Below are 23,019 nucleotides of genomic sequence, written 5' to 3'. Positions count from 1 at the left end.
CCGGGAGCGCGGGGCTGCCTTCGCTCGCCTCTCTTCCGCCGCGTTTACGGCTCGTGTCGGGTGGGCTCGCGTTCCGGAGATGCGTAATAAGACGAGGGACTCCGCTCGCGTTCGTGGGGCGAAGCGGGAGGTTGCGCGGAACGCGTTTCTTTTTCGCTCATTTTAAATTCGTTTTCATTTCATTGCAGCTCAAAGGTAATAAACGCAAAGTTTTTATTGCATGAAAGTACTCTGAGGTTTAATCCGCACTCGGTTGAGGAAAGCGTATCATCCGTACAAGTGAGTTTGGACTTATGAACAGCAGGAGTTACAAACAGCCTCTGCTTGCACTTTTTATTCCACCTCGTGCGTTCTTGTAAAAGAATGGAACCCGTGCGAAGGGATGCTGTTAATGAGCGCCTGTTATCGGGAAGTGACGCGTTCGAGTTCCAGGAGGGGCTCTTAACCGTTGCGTTTCGTTTACGGTCCACTTGTGCGTTTGATTACATTATACATCGCTGCACTCTATAATAATCTATATAATACTGCGTTATATACGATGTTCCTACGCAGGACGGTCCAGTCAGCAGGTGATCTGCACGTGCGTCTTTGCGCTCCAGTTTGTTCAACAGCAATATTCGTGAAACCAATGAGGGTTCAAAATGCGGTGTGTGTGTGTGTGTGTGTGTGTGTGTGTGTGTGTGAGAGAGTGGGGGACAGCTGGATGTCCGTGTGACATCGTGCGGTGAGAATGATTTATGTTTTCCATTTTCATTAAATAATTTGCCAGGCGCTGTTCTCCAAAGGAACACACACACACACACACACCTGAGTGTCTCGCAGGAAAACGCTTCGGTGTGGAGTGGAGATTGCAACTTACACCGGAGATGAAACCCAGCGCGCCGTGGAAGACTCAGTCACCCGTAGCCATAAGTTGCAAAAAAAAAATGATTGTACATGTTGTAGTAGTAATAATAATGATGATGATGCTTAATGGAAAATATGATGCGGAGACTGTGGTACGGTTGACTACGTTCATACAGAACAATAATACATATCACATGTACATATTTACTAAAAATAGATTTTTACTCAAATAAAAAAAAAAATGCACAGCAGGATAGGCCACACAGTGGAGCCCGTAGCAGTGATACGTTCTGAGAGGCTGGAGGGGCTGATGGCTGCTTTGGGGACACTAGGGAGCGCAGCTGGCGTGCGCTCAGGAGGATCATTCATGTGCCGAAATTTCTTTTTTGCGTGTTTTTCCCAGCTGAAAGTTAAACTCGGCGGTGTCCTGTGTCACACCGAGCCCACGTGAAGCGAATAAGGTGTGACTGGACTGCGTTCGTTCGTTGACTGAGGCATTGCTGTTGCCAAGAGTAACACTTGGGGCCTCTTGTAGCCAAATATTTACTCTGTCACTTCAGGTTTAGAGCGGTATTTGAGGGTATGACAGCGGTGTGTCGCCTGGGACTTGAACCTTTGACCTATGGGAGCGCAAAAGAGTTCGGTGCGGCGGCTTGCATTTGTCTTAGGCGGGGGTGGCGGGTGCTGCGTTACCACAGAACGCCGTGACGGCACCACGTTCCACAAGTCTTCACCGAGCAGCTGGAGCTCTGGGGAACTGAACCCGACTCACGGGGGGGGGGGGGGAAAAAGAAAAAACACGTTACAGTGTTAGAGAGGGAAATAAAGACGTCTGCCTGCACCATCTCTGATTGAACTGCGTGGACCGAAACAATAGAAGTACTAATAACGATCAGTTTTGTTTGTTTGCTTTTAAAATAATAGTTGTAGAAGCACTCCACTCTGGTTTGCTGTAATGTTCTAGAATGCTTCAGTACCCACTGGTGCTCAGACCCCCACAGGTGTGTTTTTGCCCAGTTCCTCAGGCCGGGAGCTTTTTTTTGTTTTCCTCTCCTCAACTGTCGCGGCGCTTATTTCAGATGAGCACATCAGCTAACTGCCTTCCCTGTGTGACTGCGTCGTCTCTGCCGTCTCGTCACGGTCTTGTCCCGTGTGCGTTCGGCGCTCTGTCGCCCCGTGGAGACGAGCGCCGTCTCAAAAACTGGGTTCTTTTAAAGCTACTCATCTGTCTCCACCCTCCCTTGTGTCCCCAGCAGACCTGGGATCGCTCTTCGACCTGGAGAACGACCTGCCGGACGAGCTGATCCCCAACGGCGGTGACGTGGGCCTCATGACCACGTCTTCTTCCAACGGCGGGGCCGGCGCCGGGTCCACGGCTGGGGGCGGGGCCTCCGTGGGCTCCGGCGCTATGGTGCCCGATGCCGCTGCCAAGCACAAGCAGCTGTCAGAGCTACTGAGGCCAGGCAGCGGGTCCAACCTGTCCGTCAACCCCCAGCTGGGCTCCCTGTCTAAGGGGCTCCCGACTCCCGCCGGCTCAACCTCCTTGCCCCCGCAGGCTCAGAAGCAGGGTGCCGTGGGGGCGGGGCCGGGCGCGGCGGCCCTCGGCCTCGGCGCGGCCTTCGGGCAGCCCCACGGACTCCTGGGCCAGAACGCCCAGCCGCAGCCCGGCCAGGTGGTGAACGGGACGCTGGGAGCGGTGGGGCGTGGCCGCGCAGCCCCTGGGATGCAGTACCAGGGGCAGGCCATGCAGGGGGCGGCAGGAGGAGGAGGAGCAGCTGGAGGGGGTGCTACGGGCACCACAGGAGCAGGCAGTGTACTGGCAGAGACCCTGGCCCAGGGAGCCACGCAGATGGGGGCGCACCCCACCATGAACGCCCCGCCGGCCGGGAACATGAGCAAGGTTCGCGTGTGTATGCGTGTGTGTGTGTGTGGTCGTGTGTGTGCGCATTGCTGCTGCAGTCTCGCACAGCTCAGTGTGGTCAAGGTGAAAAACACGTTCTCGTCCCTCGTGCTGTCCATCTGCAGATGGGACTGTCGGGGAACGGCGGCGCGTTCGGCCAACCTTACGGACAGGCCCAAGGCCCGGGGCAGCAGCTAGGGGGCACCGGTGTGAACGCCCAGCTCCAGAACAAGGCGCCGCTGCCCAACAGCCTGCCCCCCTTCCCCGCCGACCTGAAAGGTGCCGCCATCCCCGGCTCGCCGAACCTGGTGAGAACCGTACCCATCGAGTAGCGGTCGCTTTCCCGCTAGTCTGGGCTCGGAGTTCCCTCTCGCCGTGTTGCTCGTCTCGGTTCGCACGGAAGTCCTGGACATACAAGCATCTAGCAGTTTGTTTCTAGCTGCGTTTTGTAAAACTTCTCTATGCAGCGGAGCGAATGTGAGCAGTCGGCAGTGATTAGAGCCGCCGCCTTGGGACTCTGAGGTCGCAGGTTCGGATCCCGCATGCTGCTGCACTACTCTGAATTGCTCCAGTAAAACTACCCAGCTGAACAGTTGTAAGCAGATTAACATCGTAAGTCACTTTGGCGAAAAGCATCGTCTAAATGAACGAATGTAAACGAGTCTGTCGGCGGCAGTAAAGCACATTGAGGCGGAATAGTGTAACGCCGCCTCGCCTCGACACGACTCGTTTCCGCAGTGTTTACACGTCACCTCTGGTGTTCCTCGGTGATCAGTGCCAACAGGAGGAACGCCGCACGCTGTTTTGGGATGAGTCGCTCAGCACTGGGTGATGAATTGCAGTTTGTGGGGTCAGTGAGTGTTCATCCGTTGTGGCAAAACAAACTAGTTTATAGCATCTCGGAGATAACGGTAACAGTCTTACAGTGTTTGCTGTTTATTGCTGCTACATTCAAGGTTTGTACTGTTCCTGTACCAGAAGCTGTATTAAGCTTGTATTGATTGTCTGTTGCTGAAGAGGAGCTGTGGGTAGATGAGCTGACTTACAGAGGGACTCCGTTACACCAGCGTTTGCGGAAACGGTTAACGTTTCGCACTCTGATAATGTTCTCATTGGCATTTGAACCCTTAACCTTAGCTCTTCTGTCCTCCAGTCCCAGATGCAGCAGCCGCAGCAGCAGCAACCGACACCTCAGCAGCAGGTGCCCCCCGTTGGCATGGGCCCCGGCCAGGCTGTGCCGGCGGGCCCCACGGCCGACCCGGAGAAGCGCAAGCTGATCCAGCAGCAGCTGGTCCTGCTGCTGCACGCCCACAAGTGCCAGCGGCGCGAGCAGGCCAACGGCGAGGTGCGACCCTGCGCGCTTCCCCACTGCCGCACCATGAAGAACGTCCTCAACCACATGACCCACTGCCAGGCCGGCAAGTCCTGCCAGGGTGAGTTGACGGGGGACGGCCGTGAGCTTCCTCTCGGTCCCCGTCCCTCTCTCTGCGCTCACGCTCTCTTCCCGTCTCTGTCTGTCGGTGTCCCTGTGTCCCCGTGGCAGTGGCCCACTGCGCGTCCTCCCGCCAGATCATCTCGCACTGGAAGAACTGCACTCGGCACGACTGCCCCGTATGCCTGCCCCTCAAGAACGCCAGTGACAAAAGGAGCCAGCAGCGTGAGTAGCGGCATACCTGCGCTCTCGTCATTGTTGGCCGTTGGCAGGTGTCACCTGTGCCCGGGTGTTCCTCAGCCTCCTGGTCGTCTCTGCCCTGCTGCTCTGCTCCAGCGGCGGCTCGGCATAGAAATACAGGTGGCGCCGCAGCAGTCATTTTGTTTGTAACTCGAAAGTTTTGTTTGTAACTCGAACCTCAGTTTTACCAGTGACGCCGACTCCACCGGTGGAGCTCTTCACCGCTCAGTTTCTGTAAAAATTGCAGGTATAACCGTAGTAAATAAACATGCTTTGCAATGCTTTTATTAGCTTTGAGCTTCATTGATGTGAAAAGTAACACAAAATGATTGAAAATGACAAAAAAAGTACTTGTTGGTAATGCCGGTCGTTGACGGATCGATCATACGAGCGTCGTACCGCTCCTCGTCCCGTTATTGATCAGCGACGCTCAGCAACACGAGACGGGAGCGGTGAACACCGTGGAAGTGAGTTGAATTAAGGCGCTTCGGCTCTCCTGTTGTGTTTGGGTGCTATTTACTGCCACCTATCGACTTGCCAGGGTAAACGCAGGTGGAGTTTACTCTGCCGTAAGTGAAAATTTTAGATAATAGATTAAGAAGGGAAATGTTAATAAAATATTATTGTTAAATGAGCGTTTCTGAAAATTCTTAACACCGGGACTCTCGGTAACTTCTTTTCTCAGTCCAGACAGCACAGAGCGTCCCGGTAAGTCGTTTGCGCCGAGCCCGGTATCACGTGGCAGAATTTTGGTTCTTCGCCGCAGCCATAATGAAACATACAGTTCTGTTTTCGAAGCCTCGCATCAAACACGGCGCGCAGCTCCAAAAGTGAGACGCGGCCGCGTCCCGTTAATTCGGGGTGTCTAAGCAAGACACCAAATTAGAGGGGACGTTCACTTGTGCGTCAGAGGGAAGGAATGCTTAGTTCGCCGCGGACGCCGGGCCCGGTGAGCGCACCGCGTGTCCGAGTCGAGCGGAACCCCTGCTCACGCTGCGTTTCCGTCTGCCACGCAGCAGCCCTGCTGAGCTCCCCCAGCGCCAGCCTGCAGAGCACCATGGGCACGGTAGGCGCCGGCCAGCAGAACGCACCAACCATCAACAGCACCGCGCCCATCGACCCCAGTTCCATGCAGAGGGCGTACGCGGCGCTGGGCCTCCCCTACGGCAACCAGGCATCCACGCAGACGCAACAGCAGCAGCAGGTCCACGGGCAGCAGACGGCGCCAACGCAGCAGCTGCGACCCATCAGCGCACTCGGTGAAGCTCTTTCTGCGCGCGCACACGCGCACGCAAACCTGCGTGTTCGAGTTTAGCGTTCGGAATGGTGTGCTCACACAAAAAAAAAAAGAGAACTGCTTTTCAGTTCAACTTGTTCACGTGTTGTTGAGTTTGGAGGAGCTGCGTCTCATTCCCAGGCGAACGGGATTGTTTCGCTGACCTTTTAAAAGTGGCCGATTGTTCTCTGGCATTTCCTTCGCCGCGTGTGCCGTGCCGTGTGGTGCGTCTGCTGTCGGCGGCTGACTTGCCGGTTCTTCTCAGGCGCTAACCAGATGAACGTGGCCCCCGGGGGACTCGCCGTACCCACGTCGGAACAGACGGGCCTGCACTCGGACACATCCCTGCAGTCCTCGCTCGCTAACGCCAGGTCAGTGCGGCCAGCCGGACCGTTGGACCGCGCCGCGTGCCGCGTGGCCCCTTCTCCTCAGGAGCCGTCACGTGTGGGCTTCTTGTATCCGTACCCCGCTGTTCGTTCTTCAGCGAATACTGTTAGTTAAGGTGGACATTCCGAAGGCTGGGAACACGAAAGTAATCGGGACATCCAGGATCCTCGTGATGAAAACAGTCGGCGCTGAAAGTTCTCTGAAATCGAGTTAGTTTTACGACCGAGCAACGATCAGTAAGAGCTAAATGCATGCAGATGTCCCTCGTTAATTTGCTGGTGAAGTTTGATGATAAAATCTTGGATCTAGGCTATAGCTGTAATAACAAACATTCTTTGACTTCTCAGATTGATAGTTTTATTAACTTTGAGCCACATTAAAATTGAAACTAATAGAAAGAGTGGAAATAAGAATACGTCTTTCCAAAGCTCCTGTCAGCGTTGATCTCATAAACGTGTGCAAGAAGTTCCTCGTCTTGCAGTTGATCACTGGCACTTAGGAAGAGCAGACTGGAACTGTGAACACTGTGGAAGGGAGTTGAATTAAGGCGGCGCGACACGCCTATTCTCTCTGGGTTCTCTTTGCTGCCATCTCTTGGCTCGGAGGACCGACCGAAATGAAAATATCGAAAATGGACAAGTGAAGAAAAGGCAGTAAGGAGCAAAGTGGGGAAATGTTTGCATCTCAGAACATTAGTAGCACACGGAGCCAGTGTGGAAGTGTTTTATGACTGTGTGACGGAGTCACTGTGAATATGAGGTGGTTCCTGGGCTCCGTTTCTTTTGACTGACTCCGATGTCTGGTTCCCGTCGCACCCCTGCAGCCAGATGCTGTCTGACGGACCTGCTCTGACCACAGCTGCGCCGCTGTCCACGACGGGTGTGCACAAGGCCTGGCACGAACACGTCACCCAGGACCTGCGTAACCACCTGGTGCACAAGCTGTGAGTCTCGCTCGCTGTGTCCCGCAATGCCCGGCGGCGCCACGCGCTCTACACCGGTGTAACGCCGTTCGCTCTGTCCCACCCCGGTCCTCAGGGTCCAAGCCATATTCCCCACCCCGGACCCGGCGGCACTTAAGGATCGGCGCATGGAGAACCTGGTGGCGTACGCCCGCAAGGTGGAAGGGGACATGTACGAATCGGCCAACAGCAGGGTACGCCGGGCGCTCTCGGTGCCGCTCCTCTTCCCGAACACGCAGTATCGTTCCTTTATTCGACACGTTTCTCCAAATCGACTTGCGCCGATTTACCCATTTGTACAGCGTGGTCATTTTTACCATGCCATTTTAGGGTGAGTGCCTTGATGAAAGGTACTACAGCGGAAGCAGGGATTTGAACACAGGTCCTTTGATTGCAAGGTGGCAGCTCTGCCTGCTGCGTGACCAGTTGCCCGAAACAGTTCAATTGATTCCTGTATTATCTATCCCTGTTTATTCAGTTGGACAGCACAGTGTTTACAGGCAGTGCAACCAAGTTCGAACCGACAACCTTCACGTTATGAGTCATTCTCATCGCTGTCTCACGCAGGACGAGTACTACCACTTCCTGGCCGAGAAGATCTATAAGATCCAGAAGGAGCTGGAGGAGAAGCGGCGCTCGCGACTCCAGAAGCAGATCGGCGGCCAGGCGCCTATGGGGGGTCCCGGTGGGCAGCAGCCAGGTCTCGGGCAGCAGCCAGGTCTCGGGCAGCAGCCAGGTCTCGGACAGCCCAACGCCCTGGGGTCGGCGCCGGCCGGCCGGCAGCCCAGTGAGTGGTGGGCCGAGCCGTGGGTGAGGGTGGGAGGACAGGGAATTAATTAAAACCACGTACAGGTGGTCCTCGACTTGAGCCTCCTCGTTCGTCCAACACCCCCCCGTACCACGTGGTGCACCATATACATATAGAGACGGTTAAACCGTTGTGACACAGTTTGTTTCGCTGACTTCTCGTATTCATGTTCAAATAATACGAATGTAGAATAATGTGGACAGAGTACAGTAAGTCCTTCCTCCTCTTCCTCACAGATGGACCTGTGCTCATGTCCAGTGTGCCAAACCAGATGATGACCCACATGCCGGTCTCCCAAGGTACTGCGTGCTGCCCGACTCGCTGCTAGCTCCGCCTTCGCACCCTCCGGGTCTCTCGCTCTCGGACCCCCCGGCCGGGCAATGCGTGCGCTGCTTTGGGGGATTTGACCCTTCTTCGGGGCCCAGCGTCGTCCAGTGGTGCTTGCGTGCCGTCCAGAGCCAAGACACGTCTCTCTCACAGTCCGTAGTCTCGTAAGGAACGCTTAGTCGACCCGTGTTTCTTTGGCCCAAAATCTTCAGTCGTGTTGTTCAGAAGCAAAATGTGAATTGTCAGTGGTGCAGCGCAGAGGTTCCCACAGCAACTGACACACTCCCTCACAGTATGTTGAGTGGGCTCATTTAAGGTGCTAAAAAGTCGAGCGTTAAGCTCGGGTAGAACAAGGATCTGGCCACAAATGGGGCCTGCTTGGCGTGGACCTTGTCTTCCACTCGAGTGTGTGTTCACACACTTTCACTTCTCTCACACTGTGACTTCCAGGGTTAAGCTACTTACACTGATTGAACCATTTGTACAGCTGGTGGTGAGCACCGTGATCAAGGGTGTTGCAGCAGGGGGTGGGGTTCGAACCTGGGATCTTTGAGTCTGAAGGTGGCAGCTCTGCCCGCCGTGCCACTAATGCACTGCACGCTTTTCAGCACCACGGTACCTGTGTCTGGCTCCTGGAAGGACACGGGGGTTGCGGCCCCGACGGGTCGCTTCTCGACCCGTCGGGTTCAGGTGTACCGCCCGGCAACGGAGCTTGGGCCTCAGTGTGCCCCCTAGTGGTGCGGCAGGGCCCCACCGGAACCGTTCTGTCGACGCGCGATTAGTATAAAATAAAGGCTGCGTTCTGAATGAATATTTCCTAGCAGAAATACTGTGACCGGTGTACTTGGACTGAAAGTGTGGTGTTGCTCTTTTGAGTCGTTGGCGTCGTTACCACACGCTGACCTTGCTGAGGCAGCGCCGCCGTGCTCCTGAAACAATGTGCGTTTCTCTGTGTGTTTGTCTAACAGGAATGACTCAGTACAGCCCCATGGCCGTGCAGAACGTGCCCATGTCCCAGGCAGCCATGGGGACACGTTCCGCTTCTCCCATGAGTCACCCGGTGCAGATGAACATGAGCTCCGTCCCAGCGGTAAGCCAGCGGTCAGCTTGACACCTTCCGGAAACCCCACCCCCGGTCAGCGAGAGTTCAGCTCCGTGTGGTTGTCGTCCTGTGTGCGCCTTTTTCGGTGCTCACACGTGCTTTAATTCAGCTGTTCTGTATCACTTCTTCCCTTCTATGAATGTGTGTGTGACGGTCATTACCTGTAGGTGAGACAAACATGTAGACAGCTCTTTAGATAGGTGTGTGTCTCCCATTTGAAGCGACCGTTGCGGTCAAGTGCTCGGCTAGATTTCCACCTTCATTCTGCGTTTCCGGTTTCCCTTTGAACATTTACTTCAGCCAATCACGGTGCGTCGAGGTGTAACTGCAAAGGAGTCCGCAGAGCGGAGTAGTGATGCTCCTCTCCCCTTCTAGATGGGCATGTCCCCTTCCAGGATGCCCCAAACACAAGGCATGATGGGGGCGCATGGCAACAACATGGTGGGGCAGACGGCCGGTCAGGCGCAATTCATGTCGCAGTCCCAGTTCCCACCACCCGGCGGCGCAATGAGTGCAGGCCTGGGCCAGCCTGGTGCCCAGACTGGGGTTGCACAGGTGAGGGGTGCATGGGTCTTGTAAAAGCTTGGCGATTTCAGGTATGTTTTTTCATAGAGGGGTAAGTGTCTTTGACACGTTAAAGCAGTTAACAGACTCTGGGGGGCGATGTTGTGCTTGTGTTTGCTCTCCAGCAACAGCAGCAGCAGCCACAACCAAGCGCCAACCTCCCCATGAACACCCTTGGCCCGCTTGCCCCCCAACTACCCTGTACCCCACCTAATCAGCCGCCACTGCACGCCACACCACCCCCCGCTGGCACCCCCAACCTGCAGCAGCTACAGCACCCTGCCGGTCCGCAGACCCAGCCTTCGAGCCGGTCCTCTACGCCCGGCCCCGTCCCTCCGCAGGGCACCCCACCGGCTCCTACCCAGCCGCACACACCCGAGCCGTCACAACCGGAACCCATAGCGCAAATGCAGCAGCCCTCGTCCGCGCAGCCGCCGCAGCCCCCCACCACTCCGGTGAGAGCCTGTTCCAGACCCCTTCCAGACAGGACAGTTGTTTGTTTTAATCAGAAGTGTTTTGTATTTGTGAATTGGGGGAATGGCGAAGGGATGCAAAATTCTAGTTGTCAGGGTCGTTTTTCATTGCAAAGATGTTCCCCCTCAGCTTTCCCAGACGGCTGCCAGCGTCGACAACCGCGTGCCCACTCCTGCCTCCGTGGTGGCCTCATATCAGCATGGCCATCCTGATCGACCTGCCCATGAGCCCAAACTTGAGCTACGCGATGATGAGCAAGACTATGAGTTGGGAAAACTGAAAACGGAGCCCAAAATGGAGGTGTGTCCTTATGGGGAGGTGAAATTATCCACTGACCGTGTAGTGGGCGGAGCCAGAATAAGGTGATATAGTTGTGTGGGCTCTAAGTACAGTCACTGTAGCAGTCAGAGCAGTGTGGCCTGTCCAGGATTCTCGCCTGCTCGGTGTGAAGAGATGTAGCCCTGTATAGCCGTGTCAGCCAGTTCACTTTTATCCCACCCAAAAACTCCAAACCGATTTTCCAAAATATCATAAAAACACTGTAAAACACCTCTATAACTTCTATCTATGATTTCAGCTCAGTATAAAACATATTAGCATTTTTTTCATTTAGCATTTCTTCTCCAAAGTGACGTACGTGTCAGAAAACAGTACAAGCGCACGTTACACCTCTTAGCTTTGCTGTCCTGCTTCCAGACCATGCTCGGAAAACCCAGGGCAGTTTTGCTGGCTGGACTTACTGCTCCAGGGCAATTCCCATTTTTCTTTTTAATTGACCAGTTCTCTGCAAGATGAGTAAGACACCAAACAGTGATCCACTGAGCATGTCGTGTTTATTGTGAACAACTTTCTAAAACTGCGCTCTGTTGCTAAAATGTGCATCCATACCTAAAAAACAATCAGCGACAGTTTTCCTGCTAATTGCTCTGTCTCCTTAATCATTCATCTAAGACACCCAATATGGCCAGCAGACACTCCTGTGGAATTTCATGTACTTCCCATAATGCCCCACTCTCAAAAGCAACACTCGACATTCTTAACAAACCAAGAGAGAGTAAATTACAGCACTTCTGCTTCACTGTCAGTATTTTTGGACATACTATCGTGACACTGATTTTTCTTGATTTTTTTATTTTACTTCCCCCCCAGAAGTCAAACTCCGTGAGCCGTAATTTTGGATAAATAGGTTGTAAATGAAGCGATACCTATCACAGAATAAAGTTTTTTGATTACTTATTATAGTTACAGCCATGATGTTTACAGAATTAACAGGCAAATAGATGAAGTGACATCTATATTACTGAGCTTTTGGAGATATGAACAGAACAAATTGCATGTGGACTTCAGGTGGTGGTTAGTGGTGACTGTAAGTAGAGGTGCTGTTGTATTCCTGCTGAACTCTGACTGGAAGTGTTCACAAAGCAGTGCAGTTGTGCCAGATGTGTAAAGCAGCAATTTTCTCCTCCACGGTAGACGGAGGAAGACTCCGGCTCGCTCTCCGTGAAGAAGGAAGAGCCGGAGAGTTCGGAGCTGAAGCAGGAGCCCATGGAGGTGGAAGAGAAAAAGCTGGAGATGAAGGCGGAGCCCAGAGAGGAGGAGGGCGGAGCCAATGGGGTGTCGACGACCACGTCCCCCTCGCAGTCCCGCAGGAAAAGTGAGAGTCGGGCCGTGTGCTCTCTGCGCTGTTGTTCTTGTTTACCGGGGAATGTTAAATGTCAGAATGCACGCTATTATGGTAATAAATAACATGTCCAGCTTGCTCAGAATGCAACTCGCAGTTAACCGCGTCTCTTCTGTAGCTGGGGGTGTGTCCGTCTCCCTGTCGCTCACTCTGCCTCCTTACTCCCCTCTCTCACGCAGTCTTCAAACCGGAGGAGCTGCGACAGGCTCTCATGCCCACACTCGAGTCCCTCTATCGGCAGGATCCCGAGTCGCTGCCCTTCCGCCAGCCCGTTGACCCCTTGCGGCTGGGCATACCGGTAGGTTCCAGGGTTCGGGGCTCCTTCCGCATTGCCCAAGAGCCCACAGTAGGAAATAAACACGTCTCAATTCACTTGATGTAACTGAAAGCAGAAAGTCTCTCTACGAGAATCGGACAAATCCCTTGACCACTTCTGTGGTCAATCTGCTACAGGAAGGGGAACTTCATCCTCACAGATTGCTGTCACCCTGTTTAATGAATCACTCTCCGTACTCATCAGACCGTTGAAGGTCTTTCTTGAACGTGACTGGAGGACGTCAGCTTTAGTATTCGGAGAACCGTCTCCGGTGAAGCCCTTTAATGAGCTCCATGTTTAATTGTGAGCCACTGAACGCCTAGTGTCCCTAAAGGAGAAGAGACAGGAATGTAGCTGGATGAGGGCTTCCTCCTTTCTGCTGCCCCGTCATTGACATACCATCATGGCTCTAAGCCTGCAGCTGCTCCATAATAAAACACTCAACGTAAGAAGTGAGATAAGAACATCTTGCTAGTTTGGACATTTTGTAACACTGTTTGTGAGTTTTGTCTCGTTTGGATGTTGAAGAACCTCCACTGCAACGTTGGGAGACTTAGTCCAAACTGTAGCCATCCTTGGGAAACGCTTTTCTTTCCATCTCAACCTAGTCCAAACAGTTTCTGTCGGTAACTTTGTGCTGGTGACTGTGCTGGACTGCAGGTCCTGTTTACGTTGACCTTCCCCTTCCAGGACTACTTTGACATCGTGAAGAATCCTATAGACTTGTCCACCATCAAGCGCAAGTTGGACACGGGCCAGTACCAGGAGCCCTGGCAGTACGTGGACGACGTGTGGCTCATGTTCAACAACGCCTGGCTCTACAACCGCAAAACCTCCCGTGTCTACAAGTACTGCTCCAAGCTGGCGGAGGTGTTTGAGCTGGAGATCGACCCAGTCATGCAGAGCCTGGGCTACTGCTGTGGCAGGAAGGTGAGAGCCAATGGGGCCCGTGTGGGCTGGGTGGGGCCAGACCTGGACCATGAGTTCAGTGGAAGTGACCGACAGACTTGTGACCGAAACTCTGAGCACTAGAATCCCAGGACCAGAAGCTTCCCATGTTAAAAACAGTCCTCATAATGAACTTCTCTGAGTAAACATTCAGTTGGGTGTTAATGGTCCAAGATGGGCGGTTAAGTTCTGCCAGGGGCTTCTCTGTCAAGTGCTGTAACAGAGTGAACATCACAGCTTATTAATGTCATCTCTCATTCTCCCTGTCCTTACCACAGTACGAATTCTCACCCCAAACCCTATGCTGCTATGGGAAGCAGCTGTGCACTATTCCCCGAGACGGCACCTACTACAGCTACCAGAACAGGTGAGAAGGGGGCGGGGTTCTAGCTCACTTGGCTTGAGTTGAATGGCCTTTCCTGGACCAAGATGTGTTGAATTCAGATTGAATTTCCTTTTTGGAAGAGGTGCGCGTGTGTGTTTGAGAGAGAGATTGGACACGGATCAGCGACCTGGTGACTCTCATGGTGGCTCTAGAAAGGCCTTTGGGCCAGGACTCCTTTCTCAGTCAGTTGCCCTGTGATGTTGGAACTCGCCATTAGTGGAAACAAACCTCAGCTGTTTATTAGTAGCAGAAGCCAGATGGAGTCCAGCTGAATCCTTCCTCTTGTCTGCAGGGTAACTCTGCTTTCTATTTAACCGTCTGCAGTAGCTGCGTTCCAGTGCAGCGTGTCGCGTAGACGCAGAATTCCTGAATTGGGCGTATCGACTCAGCGCTGCTGCCCCCTGCCCTTCGCACCCTGCCTGTGCAGACACACTCGTACCTGGGTTCAGCAGAGCCACCGGTGGCACCCGGAACACTGCTTCCTATCTGGATTTGACGTGCTACACACTCCCTGCCGTGTACAACCTGGGCAACACACTTTGTTTCCCAGGTCACTTTTAGCTCTCGGGCACACCGAATGTTCGATTCCTGTGTCCCTTCATTTACACGACTAACGTTGAGCTACATTAAAACTAATTTTTAATGATTGGAGTTAAAAATGTTGTTTTCGGCATTTCAGTCCCAGTTGTTGAATAGTTTATCTTATAAATGCGCATCCAGGAATATATAAAACGTCTATTTTTTTCAATAAATGAAAAGCAGCTGCTATCCTTTCGTGCGCCTTGGCTCTTTGAGTCACGTTCCACTGCTGTTACCGACATTGAAGTTTTCATCAGGAAGTCGACGGAGCTCCTTACCTAAATATTGTGAATTGTCAGTCAACGGGGTAGGCAGCCGGAGAAGAGCAGCAACTTACTGCCATGTCTTTTGGTTCAATGTGAAGAGCTGCGAATGAGAAGGTCAACGAATGTATCAGAGTGTAAAGTACATTTTGATACAAAGGAACTTGGACAAAAGTATAAAGTACAAAGTAAACTCTGAAAGTAACAGTTCCTCCAGGAATGTACTTAAGTATGAGTAACGGAGTAAAAGTAACGCTTTTACACCTCTCTCTTTACTGCCACCTGTCGGCTCCATGGGAGTTGTTCGCTGCACTACAAACAGAAATTCTAGAAACGACTACGGTAAAAAGGCAAAAAGACCCTCGTTAACGGCGCACTCGCCCACAGGTGACCTCACATGGAGCGCCTTGAACGCTCCCTACTCTGTGTACCTGTGCTGTGGTAACACTGACCGCAAAGGGACCGTGTCGCCCACAGGTACCACTTCTGTGAGAAGTGCTTCAACGAGATCCAGGGCGACAGCGTCACGCTGGGAGACGACCCCGCGCAGCCGCAGACGTGAGTTTCCTCTCCCCGAAATCCTTTCCAAAGTCAGCTGTGCGTCCAAGTCCAGCAGAGATACATAGACGTCAACCGTAGGTGTGGTAAATACCCTCCGATGGATCGTTTCACCAGCAAGGGCAGTAAAATTTACTGGAGCTGCAGTGTCGTGAGCTGAACGTACCATTGATTTTTAAAATTCTTTTCCTTTAATTGCGTCTTTCGTGTTTTTCCAGTATGATCTCCAAAGACCAGTTTGAGAGGAAGAAAAATGACATGCTAGACCCAGAACCGTAAGTGTGCGTTTGTGTGTGTAACAGCGCTTGATACTTTGCGTTCACTATCTACCCCGTACAGTGAACGCAACTCGCTTTGTGTTTGACCCTCTTTTTGTGTTACTTCTATCAGTTCCGTGTGCAGGTGTCGTCTTCGACGCTTCGCCGTTCCTCTCCTGACTCCGCACTATTGATGGTTTACACCGTTGTCATGGTACTGTCCTGTCTCTCACGCTCCCATCTGTTGCAGGTTTGTTGAATGTAAAGATTGCGGGCGGAAGATGCACCAGATCTGCGTCCTACACTATGAAGTCATTTGGCCAGCAGGGTAAACTTGCTGTTTTCTACTTGCGCTGTTGGGGAACGTTGTGTTGTAGGGAAAATAAAGTGAAAGTAAGTGGTGTGTGGATGAGGTCGCGCGACACTGAGTGGTACCTTGGAGTTGTACCTTAGTCGTACCCGACTGCTGCGGGAACAGAGTCAGTCGTTCTTGTCCACCGACAGCTTCGTCTGCGATGACTGTTTGAAGAAGACCAGCAGAACGCGGAAGGAGAACAAGTTTTCTGCCAAAAGTGAGTGTGTGTGGAGGGCTGGTGGGGTCACCTGTTCATTCTGACATTGTACTCTATTTATGTCCAGATTTACCACATCCTACATTGTTCCCGTTGTTTTTTCCCTTTTTTCCTTTCCTCATGTGCCTGACTTCGCCGACACCCAGGACTGCAGACTACCAAGCTGGGCACCTACATAGAGGATCGTGTCAACAAGTACCTGAAGAGGCAGAACCATCCGGAGGCCGGAGAGGTGTTCGTACGGGTGGTCGCCAGCTCCGACAAGACGGTGGAGGTCAAGTCTGGTATGAAGTCCAGGTAGGAAGGAGATAAAGTCAGCAGTGAATTCGTGTTCATCGCTGAGTTCACCTCGCCTGCTCCTCACCGTTTTCTTGTTACTGCTTGTGGCGGCGACCTTGCGACAGGTTCGTGGACACAGGTGAGATGGCGGAGAGCTTCCCCTACAGAACCAAAGCACTTTTCGCATTTGAGGAGATCGACGGGGTCGACGTGTGCTTCTTCGGCATGCACGTGCAGGAGTACGGCTCCGAGTGCCCCCATCCAAACACCAGGTAACCTGCCCATTCGCCCCACAAAAGAATAACTGCATGTGTGACCAGAAAGCTGCTGTTTGAAACCCTGGACACAAATGGACTTTTTACCCTTAGAATTGGGGTCTGGCATGTGGTACCTTTACCAGATAATTGCACCTTACTGTATCACAGTTAAAGTTTGTGTCTCCTACCCCGCAGGCGGGTGTACATATCGTACCTCGACAGTATTCACTTCTTCAGGCCACGCATACTGCGCACTGCAGTCTACCACGAGATCCTCATTGGTTATCTGGAATACGTCAAGAAACTTGGGTAAGATTGGCTTTCCTTCACCTCATGACATGCCAGGCGCTAAATCTGTGGTGTCCTGAGCCCTTGGTAATGATTCTTAGATGGCACTGGAATTCCATGATCCTTGTATGAACCTGACTGCTTGAGCTGACTTCCTGTTTCACCTGTGCAGGTACGTGACGGGCCACATCTGGGCCTGTCCACCCAGCGAAGGAGACGACTACATCTTCCACTGCCACCCGGTAGATCAGAAGATCCCAAAGCCCAAGAGGCTGCAGGAGTGGTACAGAAAGATGCTGGATAAGGCCTTTGCTGAGAGAATCATCCATGACTACAAGGTTGGGCCCCCATCAGTCCCTTGTTACTCCACCATACAGTTACCTGTAACTACTGGATGGTCTACAAAATTGGCTGAAGGACATGTTCAGTGCTGTTCGTTGATAGTAACGGTCTGGAAACCTCAACATTTTGACCTGTGAACCTGATAAACACATACTTGGTTTTTCCCGAGTATTTAAATGTTCCAGATGCACTGATGTGGCTCTCTGTGCCACTCTTTCTTGGACAGGACATCTTCAAGCAGGCGACGGAGGATCGGCTCACCAGTGCCAAGGAGTTGCCCTACTTCGAGGGGGACTTCTGGCCCAACGTGCTGGAGGAGAGCATTAAAGAGCTGGAGCAGGAGGAGGAGGAGCGCAAGAAGGAGGAGAACACAGCAGCCTGTGAAACCCCGGAGGTGAGGCGTTGACACTGGTGCACCGTGTGGGAATCGCATCACTGGACATGGCCACTTTGTGTGTTCCTACTGTACTTTCAGAAGGCACCTCTTGTACATTCTTCAACAGCGCTTGATAGTACAGTTAGAACATGGAAACATCCACGGAGTTCATCAGGTCCTCAGATACAGATTAAAAGTAGTATATAGAGGAAAAGTTTGTTTGTTCACCTTCCTGCTTACGAGAGCGACCCGCACATTCCCGTTCGCAGGGGACTCCAGGGGACAGCAAGAATGCCAAGAAGAAGAACAACAAGAAGACCAACAAGAACAAGAGCAGCGTGAGCCGCGCCAACAAGAAGAAACCAGGCATGCCGAACGTGGCCAACGACTTGTCCCAGAAACTCTACGCCACCATGGAGAAGCACAAAGAGGTGCTTTTACCACACTGTCACTTCACCATCACCCGTTGATACATGTCGGTTTCACAAGTAAAAGTGGAATTTCAGGTCTCTATGGAAGACCACGTTCATAGGTGTGATGGCAGGACGTGTTCCTCAATATTCGGGTGTGACTCCATTGAGGACTGTTAGCGTTCATGTTTTTGGCCCCTAAAATCTGACCAGATGTTCAACCGCTGGTCAAACCAAGACCTTCGGTTCAGGTCTAAGCCAGTTCTCGAGAGTCATGGTATGAGCAGAATTAACTGCTTCGCACTATGCAATATTTGTGGGATATTTGATATATATATATATATATATATATACATACACACACACACACATACCATTAACCTTTTTTCTAGGCTGAGACTTTGTAAAAATCTGATGAAAGTTCTTCTGGAAATTATGGACCCGACCAAGAAAAATCACTACAAATAAATTGTCCATATGTGTGTTGTTTTTTATTGAATTATTTTTAAAGTCTGTGTTTCCCAGACCCTTTGAAGCGCATTCATTCTGAGACCCCAAGGGGTCCATGGAGCCCAGGAAAAGAACCCCTGCATTAAGCTGGAACTGTTTTGTTGACGGTGCAGTCGCCTGTTGCCTTTTTGTAGTTTTCTTCTGCACAGACTTGTCATGAAGTCATGGGCTCGAACAACACTTTCTAATGCGCACGCGTTGTCATCATGGTCTCTACGTAGGTGTTCTTTGTTATCCACCTGCACGCGGGGCCGATGGTGAACACCTTGCCGCCCATCATGGACCCGGACCCGCTGCTGACGTGCGACTTGATGGACGGGCGAGACGCCTTCCTGACGCTGGCACGGGACAAGCACTGGGAGTTCTCGTCGCTGCGCCGCTGCAAGTGGAGCACCATGTGCATGTTGGTGGAGCTGCACCACCAAGGCCAAGACCGCTTCGTCTACACGTGTAATGAGTGCAAGCACCACGTGGAGACGCGCTGGCACTGCACCGTCTGCGAGGTGGGCCCCCGAGGCTGTGGGGGGAGCGATGGTGACCGTCACCTCATTGCAAGAATATTTTCTGCCTGCGTATATCGGAGTTTTTAATTACAGTGTATCTTAATTATCGTACTGTCGGCATCATAATGTGCCCTGAAGCAAAAATGTTGTCTGTATTTCCCCATTAATGGTACTTGAGGTCTTTTGTTTCACCAAGAATTCACCACTTGGGCAGATTTTCAGGAACAAATTGTGCTCGTTTCCCGACTCGCCTGTCGCACGATACCGGATTCCTGTCACAAGACGGCTGCGTAAATTGTACCGTACGGTGGTTGTAATGAAACTCGAAAGAAAGTCATTGATGTTTGTGTGCCACCTCTTTCCCACAGGACTTTGACCTGTGCATCAACTGCTATAACACTAAGGGCCATGAGCACCACATGGTCAAGTGGGGTCTGGGCCTGGATGACGACAGCAGCAGCCAGAGCAGCGAGGCCTCCAAGAGCCCGCAGGAGAGCCGGCGCCTCAGCATCCAGCGCTGCATCCAGTCTCTGGTGCACGCCTGCCAGTGCCGCAACGCCAACTGCTCGCTGCCGTCCTGCCAGAAGATGAAGCGCGTGGTGCAGCACACCAAGGGCTGCAAGCGCAAGACCAACGGCGGCTGCCCCGTCTGCAAGCAGCTCATTGCGCTCTGCTGCTACCATGCCAAGCACTGCCAGGAGAACAAGTGCCCTGTGCCCTTCTGCCTCAACATCAAGCAGAAGCTACGGCAGCAGCAGCTGCAGCACAGGCTGCAGCAGGCGCAGATGATGCGCCGGCGCATGGCCACCATGCAGGGCCGGGGCGTTCCCCCGAGCCTGCCGTCCCCGCCTACCTCAGCAGCCGCGCCTGGCACACCCACCTCGCACCAACAGCCTAACACTCCGCAAACTCCGCAGCCTCTGGCCTCCTCGCAGTCACCAACACCCAATGCTGGTGTCCTGTCGCCCTCCTATCCTGCAACGCCCCGCACTGGCCAGCCACCGGCTCCCGCCTCTCAGGGGAAGCCGCAGGGCCCCCATGCATCACCGCTGCACCAGCAGCAGCAGTCTCCCCTGCCCCAGCCGACACAGCCGTCGCCGCTGCAGCAGCAGCTTCCTCCACCGCCGCCGCAGCAGCAACAGCCCCCTCTGGCGGCAGTGAAGATGGCCCGGCACATCGAGCGGGTGGCCCAGGCGCAGCAGCACCAGCAGCACCCAGGCTACCGTATCAACATGAATGGCCTCCACCAACAGCGTATGCCAGGGCCCGTGCCAGGCAACATGCCGATAGCGGGACCCCGGGCGCAGCAAGTCATGCAGGGTGTTCCGCCCGGCCAGTGGTCTGGGGGGCCCCAGGGGCCCATTCAGACCCAGGTTCCCCCGCAACAACAGCAGCAGCAGCAGCAGCAGGCCCCTCCTCAGCAACCTCAGGGCCCACAGCCAGCCATGCCAATGCAGCGGCCCCTGATGCCGCAGCAGCAACCCCGCTTGCCGGGTGCCGTTCAACCCCCCCAGGGACCCCCGCAGCAGTCGCCCCAGCGGGCGGCCACCATCACTGCCGGAGCCCTGCAGGACCTGCTCCGCACACTAAAGTCTCCGAGCTCTCCCCAGCAGCAGCAGCAGGTGCTCCGTATCCTCAAGTCAAACCCACAGCTTATGGCAGCTTTCATCAAGCAGAGGACAGCTAAGTATCAGGCCAGCCAGCCGGTCCCACAGCAGCAGCAGGGAGCACCACAGGTGCCTCCGCAGGGCATGCAAGGGGTCATGCCTCCCATGCAAGGTGGGCCGGTGCAGCGGCCAGGGATCCCTCCCCAGGCCCCCCAGCAGGGAGCGCCACAGCCCATGGGAGTGCTGGCATCGCAGGCCCCCAAAGGGCCGCTTATGAACCCCGGTCACCCGAATCCTCAGCTCCAGGAGATGTACCGCCGGCAGCTGCTCCGACAGCAGCAGCAGCAGCTGCAGCAGGGAGCCATGGCCCAGGCCCAGGCCCACGGGCAGTTTCCCCAGAACCAGGCCTCAGCAACAAGCTACTCTCAGCTTCGAATGCAGCAGCAGCAGCAGCAGCAGCTGGCCATGCAGGGCGGTGGTGCACCCCTGGGCCAGATACCACCCATGGGGCAGATGGGTCAAGCTGGCCTGGGGCTGGACGGAACCCAGAACCTCCTGCACCAACAGCGCATGCTCCAGCAGCAGCAACAGCAGCAGCTACCCCAGCAGCAGGCTGTGTTGAAGCCCCCGATGGGCTCCCCAGCCCCACCTAGCGCCATGAGCCCCCAGCCACACATGCTCCCTGGTCAGCCCATGGCCCCGTCGCTCCCCGGCCAGGTGCGCTCGCCGGCCCCCGTGCCGTCCCAGCAGCCCCCGCCACATTCCAGCCCGTCGCCTCGGATTCAGTCGCAGCCCTCCCCGCAACACGTGGCCACGCACACAGGCTCGCCGCACCCCGGCCTGGCCCCGCCCATGCCCGGCCCCATGGAGCAGGGGCATTTGGGAACGCCCGAGCAGAGCGCCATGCTGTCGCAGCTGAACACGCCGAGCCGCGGGGGGCTGCCGGGGGACCTGGCCATGGGGGGCGACCCCTCCGGCGACACGCTGGAGAAGTTTGTTGAGAGATTGTAGCGTTTGAGGCGGGAAGAATGCCCTTCTTCTTCGTCTTTCGGTCACAGAGAACACTTTGTACTGACATGCATAAAGTTTAAAGGAATATTTAAAAAAAATAAAAAATAAAAAAACAAAACTCGTCAGCAGTGCTAGGGAATGTTTCTTTTTCCTACCTGGAGAAGCATCTATTTCTTCCTACAAGTTGAAGGACATAAATTGCTGTTTAATGGAAAAAGTAAATCGTAAAGAATATATTTTTCTTTGACCACATTTGGTCTTTTTTGTTTTTTGGGTTTTTTTTCCTTGTTTTGGTATGAGTTGGTATGCAATTTTTTTTTAAGAAAATTTACTGAACCGTTTCATTATATTATTCATACTTTTTCTTTTGTACCTTTGTAAACTTTAATGCATTTTGTGTTGAGACTGTAAAATAATTTTGTCTGGAAATTGGGCCTTTCCTCATTCTTGGCCATTGCATTTTGGTGTTGTGCCGATTTTCGAAAGGACGTACTTTTGAGAGAAAGTGTCTTTAACTATAAAGTCTGTGCGAGGAGAACAATTGATGTGTATAGATAGGCCCAGAATTATGTCCGGAGTACAGCCTGATGTACCAACACTCCCACACACATACACACACACACATCTCACATTCTCCCGGAACCAGAGTTTATCTTGCAGATGTGGAAAACCATTGCTTTGTTTCTCCTTGGAAGTCTCCAGTGAGTCCTATACATAATAGCTCTATAAAAAATATCCTGATCCCTGCATTCACCAGAAGGTGATCACTGTTTGACTGCTGATTTCAGTAGAGAAAAGAGTTGTGCTACCAATCTTCATTCCTCCAACACAAAACTTGAACAGAGGCTGATCTTTTTCTCCAAGGTAAAATCATGCAAGTTATTACGCAAAATACTATAAATATAAGGAAAAAAAGAATGAAAATGCTGTATAAATACTCATTTCTTACTTGTATACATATTGTTAAATAAACTGTGCAGCAGGCAGAAAGTGCTGGGTTTGAGTCTTTGTTTTGGACAGCCTGAACAGCAGAGGATGTTTGTACGAGATACTGGCTGTTGCAAGCAGGAGTTACTGGGACTGTGGACTTCTGGGAAAGTTATATTTCCATGCGGGGGTAAGAATGGGAAATTGCAGCACATGACAAATATGGCATTTAGCTGCAAGGATGTCAAGGGAGAAATAGGTCTAATAAATGGCTTATGAGGCTTTTCTTGAATGCTGGAAGGATTCGGCTGTCCTGAGGGGGAGAGGGTGTTAATTACTCTACAGCGAGGCCAAAAATACCAATGGCGTTTGATTCTGGACTTCTCATGGGTGACGCCACCAAGCAACTAGAGGTTGAGGTGAGCTGTGCTCTTTCAGGGGAGTCTTTTGGTGGATGGTGCGGCTATGAGAAAGCCAGCCAGAAGTAGCAGGGTGGCATCAAACCTAAAGGAAAGATTATAGTGTGAGAAAGGCCATCGTTAAGAGGACAAGCAGCTCTTCATGTTTGCTGTCCACCTGTTTTACCACCATTTGGAGCAACAGGAACATTTATGACAATTTTATGTTGGGCGT

The 23,019-nt window shown here is 53.0% G+C and overlaps 1 protein-coding gene across 5 annotated transcripts in view; it reads left to right on the top strand.

The window, feature by feature from the left end:
- Positions 1–21,712, top strand: part of LOC108930203 (CREB-binding protein-like) — a 29,295-nt gene extending 7,583 nt beyond the window's left edge. The window contains exons 2-31 of one of the 5 annotated variants that reach the window (XM_029251930.1): positions 2,103–2,746; positions 2,872–3,054; positions 3,900–4,179; positions 4,290–4,403; positions 5,438–5,677; positions 5,960–6,065; positions 6,905–7,024; positions 7,119–7,236; positions 7,610–7,829; positions 8,087–8,149; positions 9,146–9,267; positions 9,655–9,834; positions 9,969–10,298; positions 10,447–10,617; positions 11,791–11,971; positions 12,178–12,296; positions 13,005–13,244; positions 13,541–13,629; positions 14,967–15,047; positions 15,266–15,322; positions 15,555–15,632; positions 15,809–15,876; positions 16,023–16,173; positions 16,281–16,427; positions 16,608–16,721; positions 16,873–17,038; positions 17,269–17,436; positions 17,688–17,849; positions 18,560–18,841; positions 19,210–21,712. In XM_029251930.1, coding sequence (XP_029107763.1) covers positions 2,103–2,746; positions 2,872–3,054; positions 3,900–4,179; positions 4,290–4,403; positions 5,438–5,677; positions 5,960–6,065; positions 6,905–7,024; positions 7,119–7,236; positions 7,610–7,829; positions 8,087–8,149; positions 9,146–9,267; positions 9,655–9,834; positions 9,969–10,298; positions 10,447–10,617; positions 11,791–11,971; positions 12,178–12,296; positions 13,005–13,244; positions 13,541–13,629; positions 14,967–15,047; positions 15,266–15,322; positions 15,555–15,632; positions 15,809–15,876; positions 16,023–16,173; positions 16,281–16,427; positions 16,608–16,721; positions 16,873–17,038; positions 17,269–17,436; positions 17,688–17,849; positions 18,560–18,841; positions 19,210–21,459 — 7,244 coding nt within the window. In that variant the 3' untranslated portion in view covers positions 21,460–21,712. Of the gene's footprint in view, positions 1–2,099; positions 2,747–2,871; positions 3,055–3,899; positions 4,180–4,289; positions 4,404–5,434; positions 5,678–5,959; positions 6,066–6,904; positions 7,025–7,118; positions 7,237–7,609; positions 7,830–8,086; positions 8,150–9,145; positions 9,268–9,654; positions 9,835–9,968; positions 10,299–10,446; positions 10,618–11,790; positions 11,972–12,177; positions 12,297–13,004; positions 13,245–13,540; positions 13,630–14,966; positions 15,048–15,265; positions 15,323–15,554; positions 15,633–15,808; positions 15,877–16,022; positions 16,174–16,280; positions 16,428–16,607; positions 16,722–16,872; positions 17,039–17,268; positions 17,437–17,687; positions 17,850–18,559; positions 18,842–19,209 lie in introns of all 5 variants that reach the window. The other 4 variants (XM_029251927.1, XM_029251916.1, XM_029251918.1 and 1 more) reach the window with 4 other exon arrangements.
- Positions 21,713–23,019: the final 1,307 nt, after the last annotated feature.

Source organism: Scleropages formosus, chromosome 1 (genome assembly GCF_900964775.1).
Source record: "Scleropages formosus chromosome 1, fSclFor1.1, whole genome shotgun sequence".
In the NCBI taxonomy this organism is placed as follows: domain Eukaryota; kingdom Metazoa; phylum Chordata; class Actinopteri; order Osteoglossiformes; family Osteoglossidae; genus Scleropages; species Scleropages formosus.
The sequence above is the reverse complement of the archived record's forward strand: the minus strand, read 5'-3'. Positions and strand labels throughout refer to the sequence as shown.